The following is a 13,043-nucleotide window of genomic DNA, read 5'->3' on the forward strand; positions in this document are numbered from 1 at the left end:
AATGTAGGAGGAAGACAGTGGACATGAAGTTAGAATCAGGTCACGATGAAAGTGAAGGGGAGAGGATGACATGTTTACTGTTGGTATTCTGCTGCTGTGGGGGGCTGAGAGGGCCCGGAGGGAGAGAGGGGGGGGTGAGGGGGAGAGGGGGAGATGGGGGAGGGAGAGATATGGGGGGAGGATACATCTCTGCTGATGGTGTGTTCTGTGCTGATGTGGCACTGAGAGGGAGGAGTGACTCTCTCCACAGTTAGCTAGCCAGCCATAGCACACAGCTGGCACACTCACAGACATGTGGAAGGACTGTGTGTGTGTGTTCAAGTTTCAACTTTATTATCCTAGACGGCACGTTCTGTTTTAGAGTGATGTGTAGTCTTGGTGATAGGAGCCCTCAGCCAGCAACTCTAGAAGACCCTGCAACACAGCCACACCTACTAAATCATTGGCCCCTCCCAGACAGCTCTTCTATAAAGCCCTGCAACACAGCCACACCTACTAAACCACTGGCCCCTCCCAGACAGCTCTTCTATAAAGCCCTGCAACACAGCCACACCTACTAAACCACTGGCCCCTCCCAGACAGCCCTTCTATAAAGCCCTGCAACACAGCCACACCTACTAAACCACTGGCCCCTCCCACACAGCTCTTCTATAAAGCCCTGCAACACCTACTAAACCACTGGCCCCTCCCAGACAGCTCTTCTATAAAGCCCTGCAACACAGCCACACCTACTAAACCACTGGCCCCTCCCACACAGCTCTTCTATAAAGCCCTGCAACACAGCCACACCTACTAAACCTCTGGTCCCTCCCAGATAGCCCTTCTATAAAGCCCTGCAACACCTACTAAACCATTGCCCCCTCCCAGACAGCTCTTCTATAAAGCCCTGCAACACAGCCACACCTACTAAACCACTGGTCTCTCCCAGATAGCCCTTCTATAAAGCCCTGCAACACAGCCACACCTACTAAACCTCTGGTCCCTCCCACACAGCTCTTCTATAAAGCCCTGCAACACCTACTAAACCACTGGTCCCTCCCACACAGCTCTTCTATAAAGCCCTGCAACACAGCCACACCTACTAAACCACTGGCCCCTCCCACACAGCTCTTCTATAAAGCCCTGCAACACAGCCACACCTACTAAACCTCTGGTCCCTCCCAGATAGCCCTTCTATAAAGCCCTGCAACACCTACTAAACCATTGCCCCCTCCCAGACAGCTCTTCTATAAAGCCCTGCAACACAGCCACACCTACTAAACCTCTGGTCCCTCCCACACAGCTCTTCTATAAAGCCCTGCAACACAGCCACACCTACTAAACCACTGGCCCCTCCCACACAGCTCTTCTATAAAGCCCTGCAACACAGCCACACCTACTAAACCACTGGTCCCTCCCACACAGCTCTTCTATAAAGCCCTGCAACACAGCAACACCTACTAAACCACTGGCCCCTCCCACACAGCCCTTCTATAAAGCCCTGCAACACAGCAACACCTACTAAACCACTGGCCCCTCCCACACAGCTCTTCTATAAAGCCCTGCAACACAGCCACACCTACTAAACCTCTGGTCCCTCCCAGAACTTCTATAAAGCCCTGCAACACAGCCACACCTACTAAACCTCTGGTCCCTCCCAGACAGCTCTTCTATAAAGCCCTGCAACACAGCCACACCTATAAAGCCCTGCAACACAGCCACACTAAACCACTGGCCCCTCCCCACAGCTCTTCTATAAAGCCCTGCAACACAGCCACACCTACTAAACCTCTGGTCCCTCCCCACACAGCTCTTCTATAAAGCCCTGCAACACAGCAACACCTACTAAACCTCTGGTCCCTCCCACACAGCTCTTCTATAAAGCCCTGCAACACAGCAACACCTACTAAACCTCTGGTCCCTCCCAGACAGCCCTTCTATAAAGCCCTGCAACACAGCCACACCTACTAAACCTCTGGTCCCTCCCACACAGCTCTTCTATAAAGCCCTGCAACACAGCCACACCTACTAAACCTCTGGTCCCAGATATCTCTCCACCTATTGTCTTCTAGAGGGAGCTTTTCTAAAGCAACACTTTGGAATGTTCCATGCTTTCTGTTTGCTGTTGCTGAGTGTATTCACATTCTTACCAGGCTTTGGTAAAATTATATTTGAAATCTATCCAATAGTTTCTTGGTCCATTCTTAGTGGGTAATTACAGTATTCATGTGCTGCAGTGGCTTTTGGATCCCAAATGGAATAAAAACATGTTGTTTGTATATTTTTGGAAATGATGTAGACAATAACACAAGTCACAACCAAAGAACATATTACGTTATATAAGTATGTCTCTTGAATGGATTTGACTCCTGACACGGTACATGAAATAACAGCAGTGTGAACTGAATGCCTCTAGGCTCCACAGCCCTGCCAGGTAACGCCGGCTTCCAGGACCAGGTAGCCGCTCTGAAGTGGGTCCAGGAGAACATTGAGGCGTTCGGAGGTGACCCCAGGCTGGTGACGGTGGGGGCAGAGCGGAGTGGAGGCGATGTGGCCAGCCTACATCTGACCTCCCCCTCCTCGCGTGGTCTCTTCGACAGGATGCTGCTCATGGTAAGCTGACCTGTGACCCCTGATCCTCACTGACCTTCACTAAGAGTCCCAAATGGCACCCTATTCCCTATATAGTGTACTGCTTTTGACCAGAGCCCCTATCAAAAGTAGTGCACTATAGTAGTGCACTAAATAGGGCTATTGTGGGTGTGTTACTAAGCCCTCGTGTGTACATAATGCTGTTACAGTAACGGTCTTAACCATTCCAGCTGTTGACAACTAGTTTAGGCTGTCAAGCAGTAACACCCTTGTGATTAATGGTACGAATGTCACTGATTATGCAGTGTGACAGTCATCACAGTTTTACTTCCATGTTCACGGCATAGTCCAGTATGCTATGTCCTCTCTATACAGCAGGATTATGTCCTCTCTATACAGCAGGATTATGTCCTCTCTATACAGCAGGATTATGTCCTCTCTATACAGCAGGATTATGTCCTCTCTATAGAGCAGGATTATGTCCTCTCTATACAACAGGATTATGTCCTCTCTATACAACAGGATTATGTCCTCTCTATACAGCAGGATTATGTCCTCTCTATACAGCAGGATTATGTCCTCTCTATACAGCAGGATTATGTCCTCTCTATACAGCAGGATTATGTCCTCTCTATACAGCAGGATTATGTCCTCTCTATACAGCAGGATTATGTCCTCTCTATACAGCAGGATTATGTCCTCTCTATACAGCAGGACTATGTCCTCTCTATACAGCAGGATTATGTCCTCTCTACACAGCAGGATTATGTCCTCTACATTTAAGCCCATATCCAGTCTTAAGAGTTCAGGAGGATGGCTTGTGCGTACTCCCCCTCTTCCTCTTCCAGTGCTGTAGTGCTGAGTCCGTGACCGGGAGGTACACACACACTCCTCCTCTTATTCCTCCTCCAGCTGCTGCTCTTCCTCTCCTTCCTCGTGTCCCCCAGAGACATGTAGGAGGAGACTGTGTTCCGCAGGCCAAAGCTGATCATAGAGTCTCTGTTGCCGGGGTAACGATGAGGCTGGTCTGTCAGCTCCGAGCTGGGGTTAGAATAGATATGATGCAGCGTTAGTCTGTTATCTATCACTGATAAAGTACATTGAAAGCTAAACTCAAAAATAAGCTCAAACACATATGTAATTGTCAGACTCCATGAAACTCCCAGAGAGGGGTAGTGACAGATACAGATGGATGGGGAGAAACAAGGCGGGAGAGAGGGGGACTGAAGGCGGGAGAGAGGGGGGACTGAAGGCGGGAGAGAGGGGGGCTGAAGGCGGGAGAGGGGGCTGAGGCGGGGGGGCTGAAGGCGGGGGAGAGGGGGCTGAAGGCGGGAGAGAGGGGGGCTGAAGGCGGGAGAGAGGGGGGCTGAAGGCGGGGAGAAAGGGAAAGAGAGGTCAACGTTAGAGAAAGATGTACCTGTTGACGTCTTTCCAGTCGAAGTTGTTGTGCATCACCACAGGGGGTGCCTGGGAAGCCAGGTTGAGGTTGCCATTGGTTACAGCCTGACAGGGGGTGGTGAGAATACAGCACAGGCCGTCTGCACAATCTGTCAAAGAGGGGCCACTGTCATTACCAGAAACCATACTCAGCTATCCTGTGGTTATAACCAGTCAGCTACCAGAAACCATACTCCGCTATCCTGTGGTTATAACCAGTCAGCTACCAGAAACCATACTCAGCTATCCTGTGGTTATAACCAGTCAGCTACCAGAAACCATACTCAGCTATCCTGTGGTTATAACCATCAGCTCATCCTGGTTATAACCAGAAACCATACTCAGCTATCCTGTGGTTATAACCAGTCAGCTACCAGAAACCATACTCAGCTATCCTGTGGTTATAACCAGTCAGCTACCAGAAACCATACTCAGCTATCCTGTGGTTATAACCAGTCAGCTACCAGAAACCATACTCAGCTATCCTGTGGTTATAACCAGTTAGCTACCAGAAACCATACTCAGCTATCCTGTGGTTATAACCAGTCAGCTACCAGAAACCATACTCAGCTATCCTGTGGTTATAACCAGTCAGCTACCAGAAACCATACTCAGCTATCCTGTGGTTATAACCAGTTAGCTACCAGAAACCATACTCAGCTATCCTGTGGTTATAACCAGTTAGCTACCAGAAACCATACTCAGCTATCCTGTGGTTATAACCAGTTAGCTACCAGAAACCATACTCAGCTATCCTGTGGTTATAACCAGTTAGCTACCAGAAACCATACTCAGCTATCCTGTGGTTATAACCAGTTAGCTACCAGAAACCATACTCAGCTATCCTGTGGTTATAACCAGTTAGCTACCAGAAACCATACTCAGCTATCCTGTGGTTATAACCAGTTAGCTACCAGAAACCATACTCAGCTATCCTGTGGTTATAACCAGTTAGCTACCAGAAACCATACTCAGCTATCCTGTGGTTATAACCAGTTAGCTACCAGAAACCATACTCAGCTATCCTGTGGTTATAACCAGTTAGCTACCAGAAACCATACTCAGCTATCCTGTGGTTATAACCAGTTAGCTACCAGAAACCATACTCAGCTATCCTGTGGTTATAACCAGTTAGCTACCAGAAACCATACTCAGCTATCCTGTGGTTATAACCAGTTAGCTACCAGAAACCATACTCAGCTATCCTGTGGTTATAACCAGTCAGCTACCAGAAACCATACTCAGCTATCCTGTGGTTATAACCAGTTAGCTACCAGAAACCATACTCAGCTATCCTGTGGTTATAACCAGTCAGCTACCAGAAACCATACTCAGCTATCCTGTGGTTATAACCAGTCAGCTACCAGAAACCATACTCAGCTATCCTGTGGTTATAACCAGTCAGCTACCAGAAACCATACTCAGCTATCCTGTGGTTATAACCAGTTAGCTACCAGAAACCATACTCAGCTATCCTGTGGTTATAACCAGTTAGCTACCAGAAACCATACACAGTGACTAAAATATACATGTACAAGGACACATTAATGACACAAGGAGAGCACTAGAGCTGAATATCTTCCACATCTTCAAAATAGCCAACTTCAGAAATGTACTTCAACCACAGTATACAGCTCATATGACTCCACTTAGTGAATATAGTATAGCAGCATTGCAGTGCGTTGGAGTTGGTGCGGCTTGAAAGAGTCAATAATTCCACGTTAGAAAGTGATAACTACCGGTGGTGTCACATGTTAAAAAATAATGAATAGTTCCACCCTTTATAATAATAGTATACTTATCAGCTCATGGTTCCTATAAATAGGTTCACATAGAGTCTACATGTGTTTGACTTTAATGTCAGATTGTAATAAGATCAGATATGTTGGTGTCCCGGAAAATAACTCTTATTACATTTGTTTTTTTAAATAATTTTTTTAAGATGTATTTTCAGATACGGCTATTGTCAGACATAATGCCTGCAAATCATTCACTTTTCACAGGGATGACTACTTTAATCAGGGACCTTTCACAGATTATGAAGAGGGATGACTACTTTAATCATTCACTTTTCACAGAATATGAAGGGGGGGATGACTACTTTCAATTTCTGTTAAAAAAAATAATTAATCTACAAAAAGTGAGGTACAAGGTTTCCGATGACTAGATTTGGACTAAATGTCCATGATCATGTCACCGGGGATGGTTACTTACCAGAGTAGTGGTTGACGAGGTCCTCGAGACACTGGAAGGTTAGACCAGGAGAGATGTAGTACCAGTTGTTGGGAAGGCGGATAATACGATAGTGTACCACAACCCTGTGCCGTACAGACAGGGTATACACTCCTACAACACCACACAGGCAAAGAAAAACCAGACATTATTACATCTGTTTTTAAAGTTGGTTGATTTTGGTTGATCATTTTAGTAGTTGATTGTGAGAGAATCTATCGGCCGTCCCATAGTCGAAGTTTAGAACTACAGCTTTTTATATGTACCATTTATTTAGGACATTTAGCGAACACCTTTATCCTAAGTGATTTACAGTAGTTGTTGCTTGCGTACCCACAACCATCGCGTTGCGAGCGCCATGCTCTACGAACGGAGCACCACAAGGAGCACCACAAGGGGCACCACAGGGAGCACCACAAGGAGCACCACAAGGGGCACCACAGGGAGCACCACAAGGGGCACCACAGGGAGCACCACAAGGAGCACCACAAGGGGCACCACAGGGAGCACCACAGGGAGCACCACAAGGAGCACCTACATTCCATTTAATTACGGTACAAACGTCTGTCTCTAGGCCACTCACCTTTTTGACTTTCTCTGATCATGAAGGAGCCAACTCTGTTTCCGGGCAGACGAAGCAGTTCCTCTGCTTTGGGTCGGGCCACCCCTTCAAACAACCAGCTAAATGAATACAGAATACAATTCAGCCATGTTCATAAAGCATGTATTTCCATGGTCTTAAGAACCCCACATAAAACAACCAGCTAAATGAATACAGAATACAATTCAGCCATGTTCATAAAGCATGTATTTCCATGGCCTTAAGAACCCCACATAAAACAACCAGCTATGAAGAATGATTAAAACATGGCCACCGGATGTTGTAATCATAATGGCATCGTAGATGCCATCACCTTCCCCTTTTCAGAATACCAAGCCTTAAAGCATTATCGTCAGCTATAATCCGACACTGGACTAGGAAAGTGTTAGGTTAGTATATCTTTTCATTTTTAAAAACGTATCTATTTTTTTATATTTTTACTTAACACTTATTTTTCTTAAAACTGCATTGTTGGTTAAGGGCTTGTAAGTTACAGTGAAATGCTAAGGTCTACTACACCTGTTGTATTCAGCATTTCACTGTAAGGTCTACTACACCTGTTGTATTCAGCATTTCACTGTAAGGTCTACTACACCTGTTGTATTCAGCATTTCACTGTAAGGTCTACTACACCTGTTGTATTCGGCATTTCACTGTAAGGTCTACTACACCTGTTGTATTCAGCATTTCACTGTAAGGTCTACATACACCTGTTGTATTCAGCATTTCACTGTAAGGTCTACTACACCTGTTGTATTCAGCATTTCACTGTAAGGTCTACTACACCTGTTGTATTCAGCATTTCACTGTAAGGTCTACTACACCTGTTGTATTCAGCATTTCACTGTAAGGTCTACTACACCTGTTGTATTCGGCATTTCACTGTAAGGTCTACTACACCTGTTGTATTCAGCATTTCACTGTAAGGTCTACTACACCTGTTGTATTCAGCATTTCACTGTAAGGTCTACTACACCTGTTGTATTCACCTACCCGTGATAGACCTTGGCAGTGTCAGGTAGGTTAGTGTTAGTGAGTTCACCTACCCGTGATAGACCTTGACAGTGTCATGTGGGTTAGTGTTAGTGAGTTCACCTACCCGTGATAGACCTTGGCAGTGTCAGGTAGGTTAGTGTTAGTGAGTTCACCTACCTGTGATAGACCTTGACAGTGGACTGTGACAGTGTCAGGTAGGTTAGTGTGAGTTCACCTACCCGTGATAGACCTTGGCCACATGGTTGTTGGGGATGTAGTTCTCATATCCTGTTTGGACAGAACAAACCCTCCACCAGTAACCCTCCCTGACAGAAGAGAAGAAACAAGGGAAGAAGGAGTTTGAGTCCCGAATAGCACCCTATTCCTTATTTAGTGCACTGTTATAGACCAATAGGGCTCTGGTCAAAAGTAGAATTGGTCAGATTTGACCCCTGTCTCTGTCAGTCTAGTTAAACAGATCAGCTCTTAGAGGAGGTGGTGTTGTGTTGAGGGACTGAATGTGGAAGACTAGGTCTGCGTCCCAAATTGCCCCCTAGTCCCTAGATAGTTCCCTACGTTTGACCAGGACTCATAGGGCTCTGGTCAAAAGTAGGGCACTATCTAGGGACAAGGGTGCCATTTGGGACACAGTTCTTAGATTCAGTTGGTCCCAAATTGCCTCCTAGTCCCTAGATAGTGCCCTACGTTTGACCAGGACTCATAGGGCTCTGGTCAAAAGTAGGGCACTATCCAGGGACAAGGGTGCCATTTGGGACACAGTTCTTAGATTCAGTTGGGTTCAGTCACTCACTCTGCCAGGAGTCTCAGTCTCTCTCCTATCCTGAAGAGAGGCACGCTGACGTCTGCTGAGGGGTAGTCAGACAAGACGACCAGGGTTTCACTGATGTCTGCTGAGGGGTAGTCAGACAGGACTCCCAGGGTATCGTTGTCTGGAGAGAAGAGTAAATATATATATATTTTTACAGCATATTAGATGACTGTCATTCATATTCCATTCACCCAGCTCAATGTAACATCGATAGGTTTAGGCTACTACATGATACTCTAATTTCCCCTATACCCATCATGAGGTTGCTACAACCTAGCCTATGAATTAAAGTTTACAACGGTAGGTGCACAGGTCGTGAGAAAATGTGAGTAATCAAGGTGACAGACAGTAACACATTCATTAACCCCTTGCACACTCTTGCCTGCATCTAGCTGATCTAGGGTGTAAATCAGTTGCAAACAAGAGTTTCTATTGGACAAATTCAGGTGCATTTATCCTCGTTTCTTTCCTTTTGCTTACGTTTTAAGAAATGTTTTCAACAGAATCGGCGGAATGAATACACCCCTGATCACATGCAAACAGTTCTCTTTCATAGCAGCCACATACAAACAGTTCTCTTTCATAGCAGCCACATACAAACAGTTCTCTTTCATAGCAGCCACATACAAACAGTTCTCTTTCATAGCAGCCACATACAAACAGTTCTCTTTCATAGCAGCCACATACAAACAGTTCTCTTTCATAGCAGCCACATACAAACAGTTCTCTTTCATAGCAGCCACATACAAACAGTTCTCTTTTAGCAGCCACAGCAAACAGTTCTCTTTCATAGCAGCCACATACAAACAGTTCTCTTTAGCAGCCACATACAAACAGTTCTCTTTAGCAGCCACATACAAACAGTTCTCTTTCAGCCACCAAACAGTTCTCTTTCATAGCAGCCACATGCAAACAGTTCAGCCACATACAAACTTTCTTTCATAGCAGCCACATACAAACAGTTCTCTTTCATAGCAGCCACATGCAAACAGTTCTCTTTCATAGCAGCCACATGCAAACAGTTCTCTTTCATAGCAGCCACATACAAACAGCATGATTCCTTTGGAAGTTGTATAAGTCATTGCATCTACTCTCTCTCCTCCTCTCACCCTTTTCCCTTTCGCTTGTGGACTTCAGTGCACAATAAATCAGCTGCCTGTGACCAGGCGTAAACACCTTTCCAATTGCCTTGTACTGGTGTACTATCTCAATTTGACCAGTTTCTCACAGCAGGGAAATAATCCTGCAGTAGCAGGAAATGTAAATTATTATGTGGATTATAATTAATGGACTTTATTGTAGGGGTTGAGTCATTTTTAGTTAAGAAAAATCTGACATTTTAAAGTAAAAAAAAAAGTCTGACATTTTAAAGTGGAAATTACAAATGTTAGAAGTCTTTTTAAACCTTGAATAGACAACAATTTGCATTTCCTTCTGCAAAGGAAAATTCTCTGCGACAACAGGGTGATCAAATTAAGAGAGTACATCTGTACAGTATCTGCCAATCACAGCGAAAGCGAAAGTGTTATCAGGTCATCCATATCAGATGAAGATTATATTATTTTTCCATTCAGTCAACAGCTCTTGGACGGTCATTTCAAGATGCTGAATGCTCACACACTGATGCTATTACAAATTTTTTTTTTTTTAATACTTTTTTGTTATTTTGTTATATATGAGTACATGTTGTGGAGGGGTAGGGAAGTAGGATGCTGTTCGGTATTTCATTTAATGAAGAAATATGTTTTATATTGCATAATGGTCCAGTAAAAAGCAAGAGGTGACACACCCATGTTGATAGAGGTGCAGACTAATGGAATAGTAAACCGTCTACAACAGAAAGTCATACAGTACACTGTATATATGCTTCCAAAAATTTAATGTGTAAACAAAATGTTGGAAATATTGCATAGTGATTATTTGACCTAATTCTACATTTATAAGCTTGCGGTTGTTTGGCCACAGTTTGCATGAGAGGAACCTTATTTATTTTGGGGGAAACTATGCAAATGTTTACACATACGCAGAGCAGTACAGGGCCAGTACAGCTTATGAAACCAAGTCACTCCACCCTTACTTAAAATATTACATCAAATGAACCATTTCCCATCAGAGACAATCTGCGATTCCAAGCGTTTAAATTAATCATTTTATAGCCATTGATTCTTGAAGAATACAAAACAAATTTCAATCCCAGATTGTCCCTTTTAACAGGATCCTTTCATTAATAAAACGATCATTACCAAAATACAGACTTCCTTAACCAGAGAGACTTACTTCTCAGAAAGGGATCAGAGCTGGTGTTGGTGTCATCTCCATTCTCTGGCATAGAGACTGGGCTGGTCCAGACGTTCCCCATGTCTGGTCAGAGAGCCTTGTTGATCATTTGGATGCAGGAATAAAATGCTGGGAAGTAGCAGTGCTATGTGTGCTTGCCTCTCATTCCTTTATCTCACTATTTAGCCCAGCACTGGTATTCTCCAGTTTAGGATGTGGATATCATCACCCTTTCCTCAGATAGACTTACCATACCAGCCTGTAGCAGCCTCCGTCGTTATACCTAATATAACCAATATTTGGTGTAATATAGCCGGAAATATAATGTAATATAGCCTGAATTAGCTTAGCATGATGCTATGATACTGTATAACGGTGATAAGCCGCAGCTCATCAGTCTATTCTAGTCATCCTGCCAATCTGTTTCTGTTGATCTCATCTAGTCACTTCCTCACTAATGGGGAAGTTGTGTGACTTGTTTTTCACCACATTTTTCCACTCCTGAAATAGACTAATCACAACAGTGCTGTAGCCAATAGATGAGACTAATCACCACAGTGCTGTAGCCAATAGAGGAGACTAATCACCACAGTGCTGTAGCCAATAGATGACAGACTAATCACCACAGTGCTGTAGCCAATAGAGGAGACTAATCACCACAGTGTTGTAGCCAATAGAGGAGACTAATCACCACAGTGCTGTAGCTAATAGATGAGACTAATCATCACAGTGCTGTAGGCAATAGATGAGACTAATCATCACAGTGCTGTAGCCAATAGATGAGACTAATCATCACAGTGCTGTAGGCAATAGATGAGACTAATCATCACAGTGCTGTAGCCAATAGAGGAGACTAATCACAACAGTGCTGTAGCCAATAGATGAGACTAATCATCACAGTGCTGTAGCCAATAGATGAGACTAATCATCACAGTGCTGTAGCCAATAGATGAGACCAATCATCACAGTGCTGTAGCCAATAGATGAGACTAATCATCACAGTGCTGTAGCCAATAGATGAGACTAATCATCACAGTGCCGTAGCCAATAGATGAGACTAATCATCACAGAGTGGTAGCTAATAGATGAGACTAATCATCACAGTGCTGTAGCCAATAGATGAGACTAATCATCACAGACTAATAATCTAATCACACAGTGCTGTAGCCAATAGATGAGACTAATCATCACAGTGCTGTAGCCAATAGATGAGACTAATCATCACAGTGCTGTAGCCAATAGATGAGACTAATGAGACTAATCATCACAGTGCTGTAGCCAATAGATGAGACTAATCATCACAGTGCTGTAGTAGCCAATAGATGAGACTAATCATCACAGTGCTGTAGCCAATAGATGAGACTAATCATCACAGTGTGGTAGCTAATAGATGAGACCAATCATCACAGTGTGGTAGCTAATAGATGAGACTAATCATCACAGTGCTGTAGCTAATAGATGAGACTAATCATCACAGTGCTGTAGCCAATAGATGAGACTAATCATCACAGTGCTGTAGCCAATAGATGAGACTAATCATCACAGTGTGGTAGCCAATAGATGAGACTAATCATCACAGTGCTGTAGCCAATAGATGAGACTAATCATCACAGTGTGGTAGCTAATAGATGAGACTAATCATCACAGTGTGGTAGCCAATAGATGAGACTAATCATCACAGTGCTGTAGCCAATAGATGAGACTAATCATCACAGTGCTGTAGCCAATAGATGAGACTAATCATCACAGTGCTGTAGCCAATAGATGAGACTAATCATCACAGTGCTGTAGCTAATAGATGAGACTAAATCATCACCAATAGAGATGGCCAATAGATGACCAGATGAGCTAATTCAAATAAACAGATGAAAGATGTGTGCAACTAATCAATTAGTATGTAGATAATCATAACAGTTAAAAGTAATTCCATTTTGGACCAATCATCACAGTGTGGTAGCTAATAGATGAGAATAATCATCACAGTGTGGTAGCTAATAGATGAGTTCTGTTCTCACAGTGCTCAGTGCCAATAGATGAGACTAATCCCACAGTGCTGTAGCCAATAGATGAGACTAATCATCACAGTGCCTCAGTAGCAATAGATGAGACTAATCATCACAG

General features: G+C 44.1%; 2 protein-coding genes across 3 annotated transcripts in view; one reads left to right on the plus strand and one right to left on the minus strand.

Moving 5' to 3' along the window:
- tg (thyroglobulin) overlaps positions 1-13,043 on the plus strand; it is a 100,928-nt gene that overhangs the window by 77,284 nt on the left and 10,601 nt on the right. For both annotated transcript variants that reach the window (XM_042315250.1, XM_042315251.1), the window contains exon 43: positions 2,396-2,592. In XM_042315250.1, coding sequence (XP_042171184.1) covers positions 2,396-2,592 — 197 coding nt within the window. The remainder of the gene's footprint in view (positions 1-2,395; positions 2,593-13,043) is intronic.
- Positions 2,235-11,920, minus strand: LOC112225449 (src-like-adapter). Its single transcript, XM_042315252.1, has 7 exons — positions 10,923-11,920; positions 8,628-8,766; positions 8,056-8,142; positions 6,824-6,921; positions 6,223-6,354; positions 3,989-4,118; positions 2,235-3,612 (listed from the first exon to the last, which is right to left on the minus strand). The coding sequence occupies exons 1-7, from the start codon at positions 11,002-11,004 to the stop codon at positions 3,369-3,371; spliced, it is 912 nt and encodes a 303-aa protein (XP_042171186.1). The 5' UTR covers positions 11,005-11,920; the 3' UTR covers positions 2,235-3,368.

The sequence above is a fragment of the Oncorhynchus tshawytscha genome, unplaced genomic scaffold, assembly GCF_018296145.1.
Source record: "Oncorhynchus tshawytscha isolate Ot180627B unplaced genomic scaffold, Otsh_v2.0 Un_contig_6265_pilon_pilon, whole genome shotgun sequence".
Taxonomy (NCBI): domain Eukaryota; kingdom Metazoa; phylum Chordata; class Actinopteri; order Salmoniformes; family Salmonidae; genus Oncorhynchus; species Oncorhynchus tshawytscha.

Coding starts and splice junctions, on each gene's coding strand:
- LOC112225449 (XM_042315252.1), bottom strand. CDS start 11,004: ATGGGGAACGTCTGGACCAGCCCAGTCTCTATGCCAGAGAATGGAGAT. Junction 8,767..10,922: donor CTCTGATCCCTTTCTGAGAA/GTAAGTCTCTCT, acceptor TCTTCTCTCCAG/ACAACGATACCCTGGGAGTC. Junction 3,613..3,988: donor GACTGGAAAGACGTCAACAG/GTACATCTTTCT, acceptor TTCTAACCCCAG/CTCGGAGCTGACAGACCAGC.